The sequence below is a fragment of the Delphinapterus leucas genome, chromosome 6 (genome assembly GCF_059928025.1).
Source record: "Delphinapterus leucas isolate spDelLeu-1000000601 "Yukka" chromosome 6, BTC_Dleu_Yukka2, whole genome shotgun sequence".
Classification (NCBI taxonomy): Eukaryota; Metazoa; Chordata; class Mammalia; order Artiodactyla; family Monodontidae; genus Delphinapterus; species Delphinapterus leucas.
In genome coordinates this window covers 45,177,702-45,195,866 of record NC_143134.1, presented here as the reverse complement: position 1 = coordinate 45,195,866, position 18,165 = coordinate 45,177,702, and the positions used below count along the sequence as shown (strand labels likewise).

The window sequence follows — 18,165 nt, the reverse complement described above, 5'->3', positions numbered from 1 at the left end:
CTGCAAGCAAGGAAATAGAGTTTAGAGTCCAGATACAAAAAAAAAGAGGAAGGAAGGAAGGGAGGGAGGAAGGGAGGGAGGGAGGGAGGGAGGGAGGGAGGAAGGAAGGAAGGAAAAAAAGAAAGAAAGGAAATAGAGTTTAGAGTCCAGATACAAAAAAAAAGAGGAAGGAAGGAAGGGAGGGAGGAGGGGGGAGGGGGGAGGGAGGGAGGGAGGGAGGAAGGAAGGAAGGAAAAAAAGAAAGAAAGGAAATAGAGTTTAGAGTCCAGATACAAAAAAAAAGAGGAAGGAAGGAAGGGAGGGAGGAGGGGGGAGGGGGGAGGGAGGGAGGGAGGGAGAGAGGAAGGAAAGAAGGAAGGAAGGAAGGAACAAAATCTGACTCCCAAATATGCCAGGTATCCTTAAAGCTAGTAAACTTGAGGTTACATTCACTATTGGGAAAATGGGCTCAGTCAGGTTCTAAATCTGAGCAACTTATTTCTGAGATGGTTACATTCCTTCAGGATACACTCTAAGCAATCCATGTTACTATGTCAAAGACTAATTATCACAGGGCTTTACCCCTAGTTAGCCCTTGGTCAATGGGAGCTGTCATCATTAACATCCCAGCATGATGAAGTTCCACAGTATACACACTGGGAAATGCTTCCTTCTGTATACACAGCCTTCCCCTGTTAAGTAACCACTCTTGACGGAAGGCAGCCCCCTAGCTGCTGGCAGAAGGAAGAAATAACTGTTTAGAGCTTTCAGATCCATGAACTCCAATAATTCTCAGGACAAGCTCTGAAGTCCCCCATTCTTAAAATAAACAATCATTTTTAGACCCTGACATAACAGCATTCTAAGTCCCCCAAGAAGGCTGCTCACAGCAAAGTGGCAATCCTACTACAATCCAAATAACCCAGTTTCTTTTAATGGGGCTCTCTGTACAGGCAACACAAAGTTGTACATGGGTTTTTGAAGCCAGGTTATTTTGGGAAACAAATGAATCAATTATAAGAACAACTGAGAAGGGCCCTGGTGGGGCAGTGGTTAAGAATCTGCCTGCCAATGCAGGGGTTCGATCCCTGATCGGGGAAGATCCCACATGCTGCCAAGCAACTAAGCCCGTGCACCACAACTACTGAGCCTGCACTCTAGAGCCTGCAAGCCACAACTACTGAGCCCACGTGCCACAACTACTGAAGCCCATGCGCCTAGAGCCCGTGCTCTGCAACAAGAGAAGCCACCGCAATGAGAAGCCTGCACACTGCAACAAAGAGTAGTCCCCTCTCACCCCAACTAGAGAAAGTCCGTGCACAGCAACAAAGACCCAACACAGCCAAAAGTAAATTAATTAATTAATTAAAAAAAAATGAACAACTGAGAAAATGAAACAAATGTAAAAACCAAAGAACACCGTTTACCTTGTGATTCGAGGAAGTATTCGGTATTGAAAGAATTCCAGTGTTTTTTGTTTTTAAGGCAAGGAGAATCAAAATCCTGGCTGATCACATGAAGGTGTACATGGCTAGTTGAGAGGAAACAAAGACTGACCATTAAACCTAGCTTAATCAAAATGACAAAAAGTATGGGTATGTAAAATATTGATAGTGTTTCCATTTAACTCATTCATTCATTCACTTAAGACTATTTAAAGCAACCTAAATGTCCATCGACAGATGAATGGATAAAGAAGATGTGGTACATATACACAGTGGAATATTACTCAGCCATTAAAAGGAACGAAATGGGGTCATTTGTAGAGACATGGATGGACCTAGAGACTGTCATACAGAGTGAAGTAAGTCAGAAGGAGAAAACCCAATATATATTAATGCATATATGAGGAATCTAAAAAAATGGTATAGATGATCTTATTTGCAAAGCAGAAATAGAGACAGACGTAGAGAATAAATGCATGGACACTGAGAGGGGAAAGGGGATGGGATGAATTGGGAGACTGGGATTGACATGTATACACTGCTATGTATGGAATAGATAACCAATGAGAGCCTGCTGTATAGCGCAGGGAACTCTGCTCGATGCTCTGTGGTAACCTAGAGGGGAGGGAAAACCAGAGGGGAGGGGATATGTATATACGTATGGCTGATTCACTTCACTGTACAGCAGAAACTAGCACAACATTGTGAAGCAACTATATCCTAATTAAAAAAATTTTAAAAAAAGACTATTTACGGCTCATTAAGTACCTACTCGGGCCAAGCACTGTACTAGCACTGGGAATTTAGCAGTGAACAAAATGGGAAAGGCCTATGCCCTTACAGAAATTATATTCTAAAGAGGGGAGAGAAATAATAAATAAGTAAACAGATAAACAAGGAAAATTCAAAATGTTAACATTGCTAAGAAAAAAATAAAACAGGGAAATGGGATAGACAGTGCCTGAGGGTAGAGGCTGCCTCTTTAAGTAGCTAGGGTGTCCAGGGAAGGCCTCTCCCAGGCAGTGATTTGAGCTGAGAAAGCAGTCATGAAAGCAAAGATCTGAAAGAGTGTTTCAGGGAGTGGGGAGACCAAGTGTGAAGGCCCTGAAAAAGGGCTTGGTGCAACCAAGGAGCAGAAAGGAAATATGGCTGGAATGGCTGGAAACAAGGAGCAGGAACTAGGTAGAAGCCAGATCATAAAGGGTCTTATAGGTTGGCAGAGGGTTTGCATTTTATTCTGATTACACTGGGGAACCACTGAAGGATTTTAAGCAGGGGAGTCCTGTTATCTGATTCACACTTGATAAGATCACTCTGGCTACTGTGTGGAAAAAGGACTGTAGAAAGGGTAAGGATGGATACAGAGAGACCAGTTAGGAGGCTGCTACAGCAGTCCAGGCCAGAAATAATCATGTTTTAGACAGGAGCTATAGCAGTCGAGATGAAAAGAAGCAATCCAATTTTGAATATATTCTGGAATAGAACCAACAGGACCAACTAATGGATTGGATGTAGGTTTGGGGAGGTGCCACTTGCTAAGATGAAGAAGCTTCAGGAAAAGCAGGTTTGAGGAAGAAAACGAAGAGTTTGCTTTTGGACTTGTTAAACCAAGTAGGATGACTTTTTGTATAGCTTTGACTCTTAGAATCAGTAATATTTCACATTCTCCCAACAAATCATCAAAACCAACCAGTGCCGTGTGGGAATTTAAAATGGAATATAAGCAGTAACAAATAAACCTAACTGTATTACAAATAAAAAGGGAACCACACTGAAGGGGGTCAGGAAGAAAATAACTACCTAGTTAAGCTTGGAAAACAGTATTTTGACTGGATTCTGTAAAGATAAAAAGAACGTTATACAAAGCCTGTACTCTAGTGAGCAAAATGTCTTTCTCACCTGGGTGCAGATTAGCAATTCTGCAACTATTTTATGTGTATGCTAGGACTGAACAAATAAGTGAACTAATTGTAGCTAAAGAGAGCCAAATTTCTCACTGTTGGAGAAAGAAGTCACAAAAAAGGAAACAGGAAGACAAGGATGAACCTGTGGAGTTGGACTGGAATCAGAAGTATCAGCATGAGCTCATGGCTTTCCATACACATGTACAGGTAGGTAAACAGAGAAATAAACAGAGAGGTGCATGTATCTGTGTGGGTAAGGATTCATGCATGTATTTCCTGGCTTCATCTGCTAAGAGGACCTAGAAGCAAAGATACTCTGGAACCAACCACTTCTCTCTACAGAAACCTCGTGCCCTAGTCTTGGCTTATAAATATCATTATCCACTAAAAAGAACTAGGGCTCTTTGGAAAAGTGGTTCATTCCAGGGCTAGAACAGGAAAAATATAAGATAAGCCTGGAACATCTTGTTCCAAAAAATAAGGAGCCAGAAAATAAGGAAGAGCTCAAAAAATGTTTGGGGCATGTCAAAGTGATACAGGAGCCAATCTAAAGGAATTTCCAATGACCAAAGCTGGAACAATTTGAGCAATAAACAGAGATAGATTAAATTAAATCCTATAGACTAAAATAAATATCCATGAGTCCATACGTGTATTGAATAAATACATAATGGGGGAGAAGGGACAGTTCTTCCACACAGAGTAATTCCAATTAATAAATTAGAAGGAATGAGGGAAACATAAAATTACCATTAGGTAAACACCATAATAATAACTGTTGCAGGCAAGATCCACCAATAGATGCTAAAATCACTGGGCAAAAGTTTGAGGAGAAAATATATAGTAGCATAGTCTTAAACATCCCCCCCCAAGATATTCATCAATTACAAGGGAAAAACAGTAACTTTGAGTAAAGAAACCTGGCAGACACCACCTCAACGAAGTGATCAAGGTGAATATCATGAGCAACAAACCATCTCGACATCAGGCACTCCTTGATATGATGCACTGAGAAGGACACACATCATTTCTGTGGTATATTGATAACCTTAATCTAGTCATGAAAAAACATCAGACAAACTCAAATTGAGAGACATCCCGTAAAACAACTAGCCAGTACCCATCAAAAGTGTCAAGGTCATGAAAACCAGAAAAGGAGGAGGAACTGTCACAGATCAGGGAGACTAAGGAGAGACAACAAATAAATGCAATGTGGGATCCTGGAGCAGAAAAAGAATGGAAAGAAAAATGGCTGAAATTCGAATAAGGTCTAGAGTTTAATTAGTGGTGATATTATGGAAGATCTTTGTTCTACTTCATACTTCCAGTTTTATATTTTCTAAATTGAAAATATATTACTTTTACAATAGAAAAAATATTTATTACCTTTTCCTTCCTATCTTTAATTTATTCAAAATGATATCATAAAGAGTGATCATAGGGCTTCCCTGGTGGCGCAGTGGTTGAGAGTCCACCTGCCGATGCAGGGGACACGGGTTTGTGCCCCAGTCCAGGAGGATCCCACGTGCCGCAGAGCAGCTGGGCCCGTGAGCCATGGCCGCTGAGCCTGCGCGTCCAGAGCCTGTGCTCCGCAATGGGAGAGGCCACAGCGGTGAGAGGCCCGCGTACCGCAAAAAAAAGAGTGATCATAAAAGGATATGTAACTGGAAACTTTACTTACTGGTCATTTTGCTTCCCACCCACACCAGTCACAGCTCGTGCCTTTAGCATTCTCCTTAGCACAATAGCAGATGCAGAAAACAGACGTGTGAACACAGGGTGGGAAGCAGGGGGTGGGATGAATTGGGAGATTAGGATTGACATATATACACTACCATGTGTAAAATAGATAACTAGTGGGAACCTGCTGTATAGCACAGCGAGCTTAGCTCTGTGCTCTGTGGTGACCTCAATGGGTGGGATGGGGGCGGGGGAAGGGAGCTCCAAGAGGGAGAGGATATATGTATACATATAATCGATTCACTTCGTTGTACAGCGGAAACTGACACAGCATTGTAAAGCAACTACACCCCAATTAAAATTTTTTTTTCTTTTTTTTTTTTTTGGCGGTACATGGGCCTCTCACTGTTGTGGCCTCTCCCGTTGCGGAGCACAGGCTCTGGACGCGCAGGCTCAGCGGCCATGGCTCACGGGCCCAGCCGCTCCGTGGCATGTGGGATCCTCCCGGACCGGGGCACGAACCCGTGTCCCCTGCATCGGCAGACGGACTCTCAACCACTGCACCACCAGGGAAGCACCCCAATTAAAAATTTTTTTTAAAAAAGGGTATGGACACCATGATTACTACGTGAAAAGGGCTTTGTGATCAAGGGCTGTTAGTCATGAGCTCTGCAGTATTAGGGAAATAGGATTATGGGTGACTTTTTGCCCTAAATTTTTGAATAAGGTTTTAACAATTAAAAAATATTTTTTTAAGGAGATACAACATAACTTCCACCCTGTGACCTAGCAATTCCACTTCTGGGTATTTATACAAGAGCAAAAAGATGAAGTATATCCATGATATACACAACAACATGCATGAATCTCAAAATCCATTATGCTGACCAAAAAAAGACAGAAAAAGAGTATACATTGTATGATTCCACTTATATGAAGTTCTAGAACAGACAAAACTAATCTATGCTGAAAGAAAGGAGAACAACACGGGGGGATTGAGGGGAGGACTGCAAGAAAGGAGCACAAGGGAACTTCCTGGGAGATGATAGAAATGGTCTGTATCTTGATCACAGTGATAGTTACATGGCATATACATCAAGACTGATCAAACTATAGATCTTATTGTGCATTTTATTGTATGTAAGTTATGCCTCAATTTAAAATAAAGAGTATTGATGGGGAAAAAATGTGGCACAAAAATTTCACTCATTAAAGTAACCAGTAATCTAAGTCATAATTACCCACCTAATAAAATGTGAAGACTGTTAGGTGGTTAAATAAAATAACCAAAAGAAATTCTGACACATGCTACAATATGGATGAACCTTGAAGACATTATCCTAAGTTCAATAATCCAGCCACAAAACAACAGATACTGTATAATTCCACTTATACGAGGTACCTAGGGAAGTCAAATTCATAGAAACAGAAAGTAGAATCGTGGTTGCCAAGGGCTAGGGGGAGGAAGGAATGAGAGGTAATTCAGGAAGATGAAAAAAGTTCTAGAAATAGATGGTGGTGATGGTTGCACAACAATGTGAATGTACTTAATGCCATTGAACTGTACACTTAAAAATAGTTAAAATAGTAAATTTTATGTTATGTATATTTTACCAAAAAAAAAAAAAAAACAGCCTAAGATAAAGACTCAGAAACCCAATCCCTCTGCTTATCTTGTTGCTTAGCTCAAAAGAATTGGAGATCTGCCTTGCTTTCATTCCTTGAAAAGAATCAGTCATTAATTTCTGAATCCTTCTGGGTATGAGCCAAAGGAAAACAGGCTCTACACTTTTTTCTCATTTTATTTTAAATCTTAGATCTACTAGGCTGTCATGAAAGAATTCAGTGATGCTTGCCTCCTTCAAAGCAATGGTTCCTAATCATTTAGGGGTTATAGATGCTTCTGAAAAATCTGATAAAAGCCACTGACCACAGTTCTTCACCCGAAGGCAATGAAGCTGCTTCATCTAGTTCATAAGTTAGGCTCTCAGAGTTTACACTTTGAGAAGAACAAAGAACTGAAAGTTATCAAATTATAAGCAGAAGTAGGAACTCAAGGCTTACGAGCAAGTCAGGCAGGAGGGTTGAAGTTTCAGCCCACCTGCCTTGGAAACACCCCACCCTACTCCCCTGGACCTCAGGGCTATGAGCACAGTCAGCAGACCCAGGCTGAATCCATCTGTCCACCTAGATAGAACCAGGACACACCAGCACTCCCCACAAGGCTTACCTCATGCTGGGAATGGCATGGTAGCCCAATCGGAAGCGGAGTTTGCTAGACCCAGCGAAGTCTGCAATCACTTTTTCCCCCACAGTGTGCATGTGTCTGAGGAGCTCAAGGTGTTCTCCGGTCACAGCCTTCAGACTGGAAATGGAGGCCCATGGTAAGACCAGCCAGTGGTGACGAGCCTTGGGGTATTTATCCTTAATCACCACCACCTGGTCATCTTTGTAAACCTAGCAGAGGGGCACAAGAGAAGGAAACGGACATCTACAGCGCATCTTGTGTGTGCCAGATACAGCCACATTCATTAACTCACTTAATTCCCACCACAATCTTGTGCAGAAGGTCTTAGTATCCCAATTTTGACCAATGAAAGCACAGAGACTCAGATAAGTTGAGTGTCTTGCGCCAGGTCACATAGTTATCAGTACTAAGTGGGAAGTCTAGAACTCCAACACAGATCTAGTTGACTCCAGTCTGTGTTTTCAGTCACCACACTACACAGAACACACAGAAGAGGCACATAGTTCCTGAGGATCTGATGTAAAACCCCTGAAGGCATCAATTCAAATGCACTATTCTCACTCTAACACAGCAGACCACATGATACATGCAAGTGTGTTCCAAGAAGCCCTATCAGATTGCCCCTTGTCACCCCAGGATGTAATTTAAGAACTCAGACTCCTCCCAGGATGATGCCTGACTATTAATCCCAGGGCAGCCCAGTAACTACAGTCACTATACATTATCTGACACTCTGTTGAAAGAGACCACACTAAGGTTAACACAACTTCCCTTATAATAATAGTACCCAGAAGTTTAGGAGGAACAAGGCAGAAGGGATATTCATTTGAAAAACTTGGCTTCTCTCCAAAGAACTCCAGTTGCTAACTTACTGACAATGAGAAAAGCCACTTGATCTCACAAAATAGCCCAGTAAAACGAATCTCACTCAGAAGGACTAATCTCCTTTGATTTCATTTGTAGTTATGCACTCTGTGATCATTTAAAACGTGAAATGTATTTCAATGCCAAAATTTTATTCTGACCTGCATTTTGGGGTCCGCCATTGAAATCTTCAAGCCTTGACTCCAGTGGCCCAATGATTCCTAGAGCAAAAAGGGGCAATGTAAATCACAAATGCGATAGTTAAATTTGTCAGTAGTTAATACCGGACGTCAGCAAAGTCCAACCAAACTTGGAAATAAGGTCAGTCTTTAAGAATTAAACTATATCTCTTTACCTCAATCTTTTCCTTTATGAACCATAAGCCATCCCCATTTTCTTCCCATATTCAGAGCTGCATGTCTAGACAGAGGCTGGAAACACCAGAGTGTGAGCTGCATCTTCTTTGCCCTCTCCCACTCCATCTACAGCCTAAGTTTCCACTTTGACATCAGGATGTGAATCACATGATCTATGAAGAATGTTCCAATCTTAACCTTCTATAGATATACATTGACCCATTTTAGCAGCTCAGTGTTAAGCACACTGCCATTATCACCCTACCTTCAAGGGGCTTACCTCAGAAATTCAAGAGAAAAGTACATAAAGGGATATTCACCCAAGTGACTGGTGACACAAACAAGTGACTCTTTCATCATGGTTAATAACCCCTTAGGCATGTCTGGGCTTTACTGCGTACAAAACAATTAAGTAGTCATTACACCTCATTTAATCTCCACATCATCTATCAAGCACACTACCCTCACCTTTTTGGTGGATGCATCTTTCTCCTTCTTTGGGGGCACAGAGCACTGGCTAGGGTTGCTCCCAGGTTCTAGTCTTGTACTGGGCTCAGCTTCCTGGGCAGCATCCCTTTCTACAGAATCACTGTTGCCTGACCTCTTTCTCTTCCTGTGTGTTTCCAGGCCAGGGTTCTTTGTCTCTTCCTCAAACTCTATGATATATGGATAAAGTTCATTCACCAGGTGGAGGACCTGGCCAGGCTGCAGCTTCACCTCTTGGTCCTTCCCAATTATGAGTGAGTCAATGCTGGTGGGATTGACCCCTACCTATGGAATAATCAGAAAATAATTATAATAATAGCAATAACACCATTAGCAATATAGCTACTCCTATGTTCACCACTTACTATGTGCCAGGCACTGTGCTTAATATTCACTTCCGTTACTCTGCCACTTCCACACGTGACAGAGAACCCTTTATTGGCTGGCACAGACATTCTAAAGTCAACAGTGTAAGAAAATCATCAAGTATAACATGGAAATCCAAGTTACAAATAAGACATACCTGCTTTACCTTGACATATCCTTTGTTACACTCCGCTTTCAACTGTACTGAAAGAGATTGAAAAAAGTTAAACCCAAATGCCATGAAGAACCAGGCACTTGCTCCTGTTCTCCCTACAAGACAATGAAGCCTCACTCCAGGAGGCAATGTGACAAGGGTTTCCTCAAAGGCCTAAGAGCAAAATCATCCATTATTCAGGTGGCTAGGGCTCCAGGTCCTTCCATAAAATGCCCAACAGTGTACATACTCCCTTAGCTACTGCTAATATCTTTATAAGGCAGCTACACTGAATCCCCACAAGTCTCCCTATTCCAGAGCCCTTGGCCCACTCAAGATCACAGACTCTGCAGTCAGGAAAGGGGACCCATTTCTCTCACAAGCTCTTATATCTCAGGATTAAATCAAGACTTCCACTATTGTATGAAACCATCAGATGCCTTCAACAGAGAAAAAGGTAAAAGATACGTTCCTGGAAAACTGAAGTTCAGCTGGCCTTGGGTAGGAGGAGTAGAAAGAATATTCTAGAAAAAGGATTGCAGGGACAGAACAGTCTGAGCATGTGTGGGAAGAAGTAACACTAAATACTTGTGTTCAGATACGTGAATAAAAAGCTTCTGGACAGGCTGACATATACATCCCTACAGCTGCTGCTGTGACAAGGCAGACAGAGAGCAAGAAGCAGTGTCTGCTTCTGTATGTTTGGCTTAGCCAGCTCAAGCATGGCATTTTTCTTTTTCCCATTTAGATTAACTCATGTGGGAAAAACCATAATCAGTGCTGCAGACTCCAAGCCTTAGGAACCATGGCAAACACACTGCAGGGGGAGGCCTGGTAGCAGTGAGCATGTCTGGAGTTTACAAGTAAAAAATGAGGTACATGGTAAAGATTTTTCCTAAGGACTTTCATTTCATTAAATCCCACAAAAGACATTTCAAGAGCTAGATGTCATAGTCTTTTAAAGATACCACCCTCTGTGTGTGGCAAAATGTAAAGGACGAAACCATCCCATCACTTCTCAGAAATGGTTCCAAACTGGAAATCCCAGAATTCAATTGTCTCACTGCCCAAAGAGGAATCTCCCTGGGCAAAGCAGAGTGCAGAACTCAGTTCCACCAACCCATAGTACAGGATAGAACCTGCCTGCTCCCAACACTGAATATTAACCACTTTCAGACGGTGGAGTCAGGAGTGCATGGGGCCCTAGCACTGGCTAAAAGAGCTCAGTTCCTGAGTTTTGTTTATGGCACACAAAAGGTTTTCCATCAGTAGCATCCAGGAAATGTACATCTTTGATTATATCACCATCTGAGGGAACCAAACATGGTAATCTCCACAATCCTATGACCAGTTACCTTGCTGTCGAGAACATTTCTTGTCAGTGATCTTGGTCTCGGGGCTGCGCCCAACCATGACTGCTTCCAAATGTGGAAGTTTGATTCGCTGGTGCCGATTGTCCTGTCTCACCAACCAGCACACCCGCATCATTAGTCTGAGAGACAAAACACAAGAGAATCGCTGGAAAAACTAGCACAGGTCCTCCAGGACCACACCCCAGCACCACCACACATGCCATTTACCAGCTGTTCATCTTGAGGCAAGTGACTTCACCTCCCTAGTCTCAATTTCCTCACCTGTAAAATGTGATAATGACAGGACTCATGAAGGTGTTGTGAGGATTAAACAAAACAATATGGGTATTTACTTCTGTTCCTCAGTCATGCTATGTAATCAAATATTTGTTATGTTTATTGATATACTCTATGTGCTGGACATTAAGCTACCTGCTGAGGATCAAAGAATGATGAAACATTGTCCCTAGCCTTCAGGGGCCTGGAGTACAATGGGGCAGACTCATATATCAATTATTACAACATAATGTAATATCTACTATAAGAAGGGAGTAGCCAAATATGGCCTTAGCCCAGGGAAAGGAAAGACTAACTCTTGTAGGGAGCATCAAAAAGGGCTTCACGAGGAAGGGATATTCACACTCAGTTTTAAAGGGTGAGAAGCTTGCCTGGCAGAGAGCTAAGGACATAAGAACAGAGGATGTTCTCCATAGGCATCAAGGTTTCCATTCCTTAACTGTCAAAACATACTGATGTTAGAACAACACATTTTACTGCCATCTGCCAGAAGATAGTCATCATAAATATACAAACCTACAATTTCTAAAGTGTGAATGCAGCACCTTTGTGCAATACACAACCTGCACAACACTACTGGAGGGTCTGATATTCTTTTGTAAAACAACTTTTATGGTCATGTAGGATATCAGTAGAAGAGAAAGAGAAGAAATTCGGGAGAGGGACGAGGCCTGAAGAAAGAGGATGGAGAGGAAAAAGAGCCAGGAGAAACTGTGAAGGTAGACTTATTGCTGACTGCATTTGGGGAATGACAAGGGAGTGAAGGTTTCTAATTCGGAAATACTCATTACCCAAAATGAGGAATACACTGGAGACATAATTTAGGGATAAATGATAAGTGAAGAAGAGATGATTTCAGATTGAAACGCAATTAGATTAAGTTGCCTGCAGAAGATCCTAGAGTCACACTAGGATATATAGGTATGAAGCTCAAGGAGGGGAAGGGACTGAAGGTATATATATATATATATATGTGTGTGTGTGTGTGTGTGTGTGTGTGTGTGTGTATTTTTTGAGACTATAAAGTGCATTATTTGGAGTCTTGGGAATTGCAATTCAGGAGACAGTTTCGAGTAAAACTGAAAGTGTTTCAGGGGAGAGAAAGAATCAGGGGCTTATAAAGGTAAATGCCACAAGGTTGTTAAAGTTGTAAGAATTATGACCAGTTCTGACACAAAAAGGAAGTATTTGTCCTTAACTGAATGTATATATATGAGAGGCATCAACATGTCACAGATGTTAGGGTAAAAAGAGAGGATGAGATCACCTAGGGGCAGAACAGGGAACTGTGGGAGGGACAGACTAGATCTTTGGGACACCTCCCTAGACTCCAGAACCCTACTAATGCTCAAGCCTCTAATACCCTCTCCTTGCGAAACACTCCTTGCAGGCAAGGCAACACTCAATCAGCCGCTCTGCACAAGTTTTGTATCCAAAGGGGAGAGAAAAGAAACCAGATTTTTCAAAATCAGAGTTTCACTACCATCTGCAAAGACAGAATAACGCAAAGCAGAGTGAGCAAATGAGTGCTGAAGACGTGCAGTCACAGAAATAGGATCAGTCAGGAAAGGCTTTGGAAACTGCCCAGTAGAAAAAGCCAAGAGCCAAGGGGACTGATAAGAAAGAAAAGGAGTGGGAGTGGACATTCCACTTCAAAAAGCACAAGTGACGGTACAGATTTCAGCAATGACAAGCCATGGGTGAGGGGTGAGAAGCAGACCTTAGTTGGCCAACCCAGAGGAGCTGCCCCAGAGAGTCACCCAAAGAAGGCAAAGGTGTTGAAAGAACACTAGGCCAAAAAGTTGAGATTTAACAATCCATAGGAGACAACTGCCAGGGTCTGAGCTGCAGAGTGAGGTGAAATGATGCTGTATATAGGCAGGCTGGAGTGGAGAAATCTAGAGTCAGAGATGAGTCATTTAATAAATTAAATGTGGGCCAGAGTTAGGTCTAAAAGGCAACTCCTTTGTGAGGGAGCTGATGCAAGAGCATGAAGAGTCAGCTGTAAATCTAAAATCCTAAACCCAGAGCCTCAAATGATGATGGTGCTACAGGCAAGTCCCACTTCTAAACGCTATGTGTTCAGAGGGGCATGTTTGCTCTTGCTGGAAACTGATGAATGAGCAGGTAATGGACTGAGAAATGAAGTATGTCTTCATTAAGCATTGGGAAATAAGTCATCTGGTGACTGACTACTCACAGTAATAAAAGAAGCCTGAAGAGAGAACAGTTGGATAGCAGGGACAGGAGGGAATCCAGAGGACAGCTGAGAGCATGGCTGACTTTTGCAGGATAATAGGACCTACCCCTCCTGCCCCACACAAACATACATTCACATGCTTCATTCCCTCTAAAGTTCTGAAGTTGTAATGTTTCTATTTACTACACCTTAAGAAACTGAAGCAGTGACTACAGGATGCTTATGTAACTAACCTTAAGCAATATCTTCGCCCATTTCAGCCTCCAATTCCAACTTCTAGGAATGAAGCATTTTAGAATATGGGGAGCACATAAGGATGGATGTTCCTGAATCTTTAATATAACTCATCCAGTAAAACTCCATAAACTGCAAGCTCTATGACAGCAGAAGTCAAGGCCATTTTTCCTTCCACTATACCCTTAGCACTTAATATCTAGCATACAGCAAGAATATAATAAATATTTGCAAGTGAATGACCAGATAATAATCCTATCCAGGTTCTCCTCCCTTCCTTCTCTCTCCCCTCCTCTAGCTCCTCTTAAGTGGGGTGCTTTGCTACTCTCTCTGAGCAACCCCATCTCCACATTTATGTGGGTAAATCCTAATTCTCTATTTTTCAGCCCCACACTTTTCACTCCAGAGTTGTAGGGACTGGTCAGAAAGAAATTCTGATTATTTCTTAAGGGACCCAAGTGATCTGATGGGCCGCACAAGGCCAGAAATCTGGTAACCTGGAACACGCTGTCCAGAAGAATGTTCTGCAATGATATAAGTGTTCTAAACACTAACGCAGCCACCATGTGACAATCAAGCAACTGAAATGTAGCTGGTGCAACAGAGGAACTAAATTTCTTACTTAGCTTTTTTAAAATTTACCTTAAAGTTATGATAGCTACACGTGGCTGAGGGCTACCATAATGTCCAGCACAGCCCTGATCAATCCCAAATCCCTCAGGCTTGAAGTTGAGACTCTCATACTTTAACCCCACAGAGGTTACTTATTTCACCTCCCACTTCTTTTCATAAAACTAGTCCCATTTACCCATCCCTCTCTCTCCTTCCTTCCCCTCACATACATCCTTCAGGTATAACGTACTACATCAGGTCTCCCAAGTAAGTCATTATGAGTATGCTCTCCTGGTACTGAATTATACTCTTCCCTTCCTCCTAAAAAAACAAAAAATTCTTCTCAACCTCCAAGTCCCACCTCCTCCCTGAGGCCTTCACAGAGCCTTCTCTCCTCTACATCTCCTCTTCTCTTCTCTACATCTTGTTATTGCGTGTGGTCGGATTTACCTTCTCTGAAAATGAAATATGGATGTAATCCCACTGGCCAAATGAGATTATAATCTCCTTGTAAACAGACTGCATCCATTCAGGGAACTCGGAGGAAGGATCTCTGGAAGTCACTGGCCTAGGCTAGGTCTGGTCTTGTACTTTTGGATCTGCTGGTCTTCAGCATACTTTTATCAAGTGCATACCATGTGCTAGGCACTTGCTAAATGTCTTACTTACATCATCTCATTTAATCTTCACAACTCTCATTCTAAGGAAAATTTAAGTCTTACAGAAGAAAAGTAACACGTTCAAGTCACACAGCCAATGTGTGCCAGAGATAGGATTTGAATTATTCCAGAGAACGGGTTATTTTGTTGCTGTTGTTGTCTTGTTTTGGGTTTTTTTGACCACACTGCATGGCTTGCAGGATCTCAGTTCCCCGACCAGGGATTGAACCCAGGACACGGCAGTGAAAGGTCAGAATCCTAGTCACTAGACCACCAGGAAACTCCTGAGAATGGGTTCGTAATCACTACATCATATACTTTTTGTCTTCAGTCATTTGATCATTCAATCAAAATTACTGCATGTCTACCATGTACCTTATGCCACCCTGGTGCTGGGAATAAGGAGGTAACACATCTCACTTGTATTGTATGATGCAGGTATTATACATCATACCTGCCTTCAAAAGGCTCAGAGTCTTGTGGAGGAGAGAGACTCAAAAACAATTGTAACAAATGTGGAAAGTATAATGATTGGTCTATGCAAAGGGTGTTGTGGGAGCACAAAGCTGGAATATCCAACCTAGACTTGGAGAAAGGAGGTGTCAAGGAAGGTTTCCAATAAGAGGTGGGCCTAAAATGAGACCTATACATTAACTGGGTTAATTAGGTGAAAGTGGGCAGCCTAATTAGGTGAGGAGCAGGAAGAAGAGAAAGGAATCAGAGAGAAGATTCCAGTCAAAGGGAACAGCAAGGGCAGTGCACAAAGAAACAGCACAGTGCACATGAAGAAGCAGTTCAGGGCTGCTGCAACCTAAGTATGAGGCAAAAAAAGAGGACGGAGATGCAGGCTGGTCCAGATGAAGCAGAGCCCTGGGTGACCAGCTGCAAAGCTCAAACGTTGGAAGCTCTAATGGATTTTGCAATTTAGTAAACAATAAATATTTGCTGAATGAGAGAAAAGATTGTATGAATGAACAGACAGATCCTCTTAAATGTTATTAGCAGGACTTTGACTCAGTCAGATGTGTTTTCAAAGATCATTTGGGGGAGGAGGGTAGGTTGTGTGGAGAACTGATAACGTCGGATACAGGACTAGAGTGGGGGATACCAGTTAGAAGGCCATCATATTTCAGATCAAAGAAGATAAGGTCCAAAGTAAGACAATAATAGAGATGGAAAAAAGAGCACAGATTTGAGAAATATTTAGGGGGCAAAATCAACAAGATTTAGTGATGGATGTGCTAAGAGTAAGTTCAGAGAAGACAGAATTTGAACAGTCTGTGGGACTCGCAGGCAGAGCTGTCCAGGGTAGTCAGAGGTGAGCACGAAACTCAGAGGAGATCTAAGCTGATACTTCGATTTGGGAGCATGCAGGAGGGAGTTAAAACCAAGCTAGTTGATGTGCTCACCTAGGCAGTGTGTACAGAATGAAAAGAACAATGGGCCAAAGTCACAAGCCTTGTAAACACCCAACATTTTAGGAGAGGAGGAAGAAGACTATCCACAGGAGAAATGACTGGTGAGAGAGGCACATGGAAAAACAGCTAGAATGTAAGCTCTTTAAAGGAAGGAGGCACTTTGACTTGTTCATCTCTATATCACAGTACATGTTTGTTGAATAAATCAGCTGAGTGTATTGTCCTGAGAAGCAAAGGAGTAGGGAGTGAAAGGTATCATCAAGTTTCAAAAGCAGCAAAGGAATCCAGTAATGACTGAAGAATGTCTATCTGGTTTGATAATCAATCACTAGTGACTACAGGATAAAATTTCAGGGGAATGACAGATCTGAAAGCTAGACTGCAGAAAGGAACAGGAGGTGGAGTTGGAGACAGAATTTAGAATACTCTTTTAAAAGTTTGGATGAGAGGGGAAGAGAGTTACTGCATGAGAGCGAAAGGAAGATGGATCACTAGGAACTTTTTCTTTCTTTCTGGCTTGGGAGCGTGGGGGGGCGGGGGGATGACACACACATGGATATGAGAAACCTGACCTTGTTTATACATAACTGGGACATAAACAAGGGCACAAAAGACAAATGAAAACAAGGTCTCATAGGTGAAAGTATAAAAGAAAGGTCAGAAGCAAAAATAAAGGAAATTGCTTTGATCAAGAGACAGCTCATTCTCTGATACTGAAGGAAAGGTAAAGATAGGGGTAAAGCTAGATGACTGTATGAAGGGAAGGCAGAGGCAGAAATTTGAGGGAAAGCTCACCTGATGACCTCAATTTTCTCCCTAAAATAGTACACAACAACAGAGTAAGGTGTTTGGGAACTTGATAAACAGTTGAGGAAAATCAATATAAAATAGTGGATAACATCCAAGCCTCTGAAATCCAACTGCTCAAGTTCAAATCTTGCCTCCACCACCTACGGACTGTGCGACTTGTGGCCAGTTATTTAAGCTAAGTCTTTTATTTCTTCAGCTGTAAAACGATATTAATTAGTGCTCTACACCACAGCGTTGTCACAAGGGCTAAATTAAGAAGAAAAAGTTCAGTATCTGGCAAAAAACAAGCATTCAACACTACTATCACTCTTGTTAATAGTAGGTAGGATGAAAGCAGGAGCTAAGGAAATGTAAAAAGATCATCCAAGAGCACTGTGCAACTATGGTGAAAGGGCACAAATCTGTTGTGTCTTCCCACGTGAAGAGTCCTGTCTCAAGTGTTCTAATGACGCTCAATATAAATCAAATTCTCAAAAGGCTCCAAACCTGGACCACATTAATTCCACATAGAAATTATATCCTTGCTTTGTTGAACCGCTATCACCGGTCTGCATGAGAAAAGGCTTGCTTCTTCTGGCCTTCCTGTAAGGCCTGTTGAGGACGCTGTGAAGGGCCCTCAAGTTCCTCTCATGGAGCGTTTCTGGAGAAAACAATGTCCTTCCTGACAGGCTGCGCCGCCTCCTTGGGTTGGACAGTGCCCATTCTCTAATCTTTCCTCTGCTTGTGTTCCAAGCTAGGTACAGGTATCAGGGGCACAGGTGAACGAACGCGAAGTGGGACGGAGGCCAACGTGAGCGCCACCAAAACACGGCAGACGGGAAATGGGCAGCCCAGAGCCCTAGCGCCCTGGAGCCGGAAGATGCTGCAACGCCTGCCGGGAAAGAAGCCGTGAGAGCGTTATTCAGGGCACATCACCTAACAGGCAATAGCGGACCCGGCCTGAGGCCCACTCCCACGGCTCTCAACCCGGCAGGCAGAAGAGGTAGGCCGATAACCGCCTTACCTAGAAACGGCGGAGGCTGACAAGCTCACGTTACTCCTCCACTTCCGGCGCTGTGGGATGACGTCACGAGACAGACTCGCGAGCAACCAGTGATTACC

At 42.5% G+C, this 18,165-nt stretch overlaps 1 protein-coding gene across 2 annotated transcripts in view; it reads right to left on the bottom strand.

Moving 5' to 3' along the window:
- The window catches only part of APTX (aprataxin), a 26,299-nt gene extending 8,134 nt beyond the window's left edge, over positions 1 to 18,165 (bottom strand). The window contains exons 1-8 of one of the 2 annotated variants that reach the window (XM_089913103.1): positions 18,068 to 18,157; positions 17,551 to 17,935; positions 10,838 to 10,974; positions 9,486 to 9,532; positions 8,945 to 9,247; positions 8,282 to 8,341; positions 7,239 to 7,465; positions 1,407 to 1,510 (exon numbers count right to left, since the gene is read on the bottom strand). In XM_089913103.1, the coding sequence (XP_089769229.1) occupies positions 1,407 to 1,510; positions 7,239 to 7,465; positions 8,282 to 8,341; positions 8,945 to 9,247; positions 9,486 to 9,532; positions 10,838 to 10,974; positions 17,551 to 17,618 (946 nt within the window). In that variant the 5' untranslated portion in view covers positions 17,619 to 17,935; positions 18,068 to 18,157. Of the gene's footprint in view, positions 1 to 1,406; positions 1,511 to 7,238; positions 7,466 to 8,281; positions 8,342 to 8,944; positions 9,248 to 9,485; positions 9,533 to 10,837; positions 10,975 to 17,550; positions 17,936 to 18,067 lie in introns of both variants that reach the window. The other variant, XM_022551687.3, reaches the window with a different exon arrangement.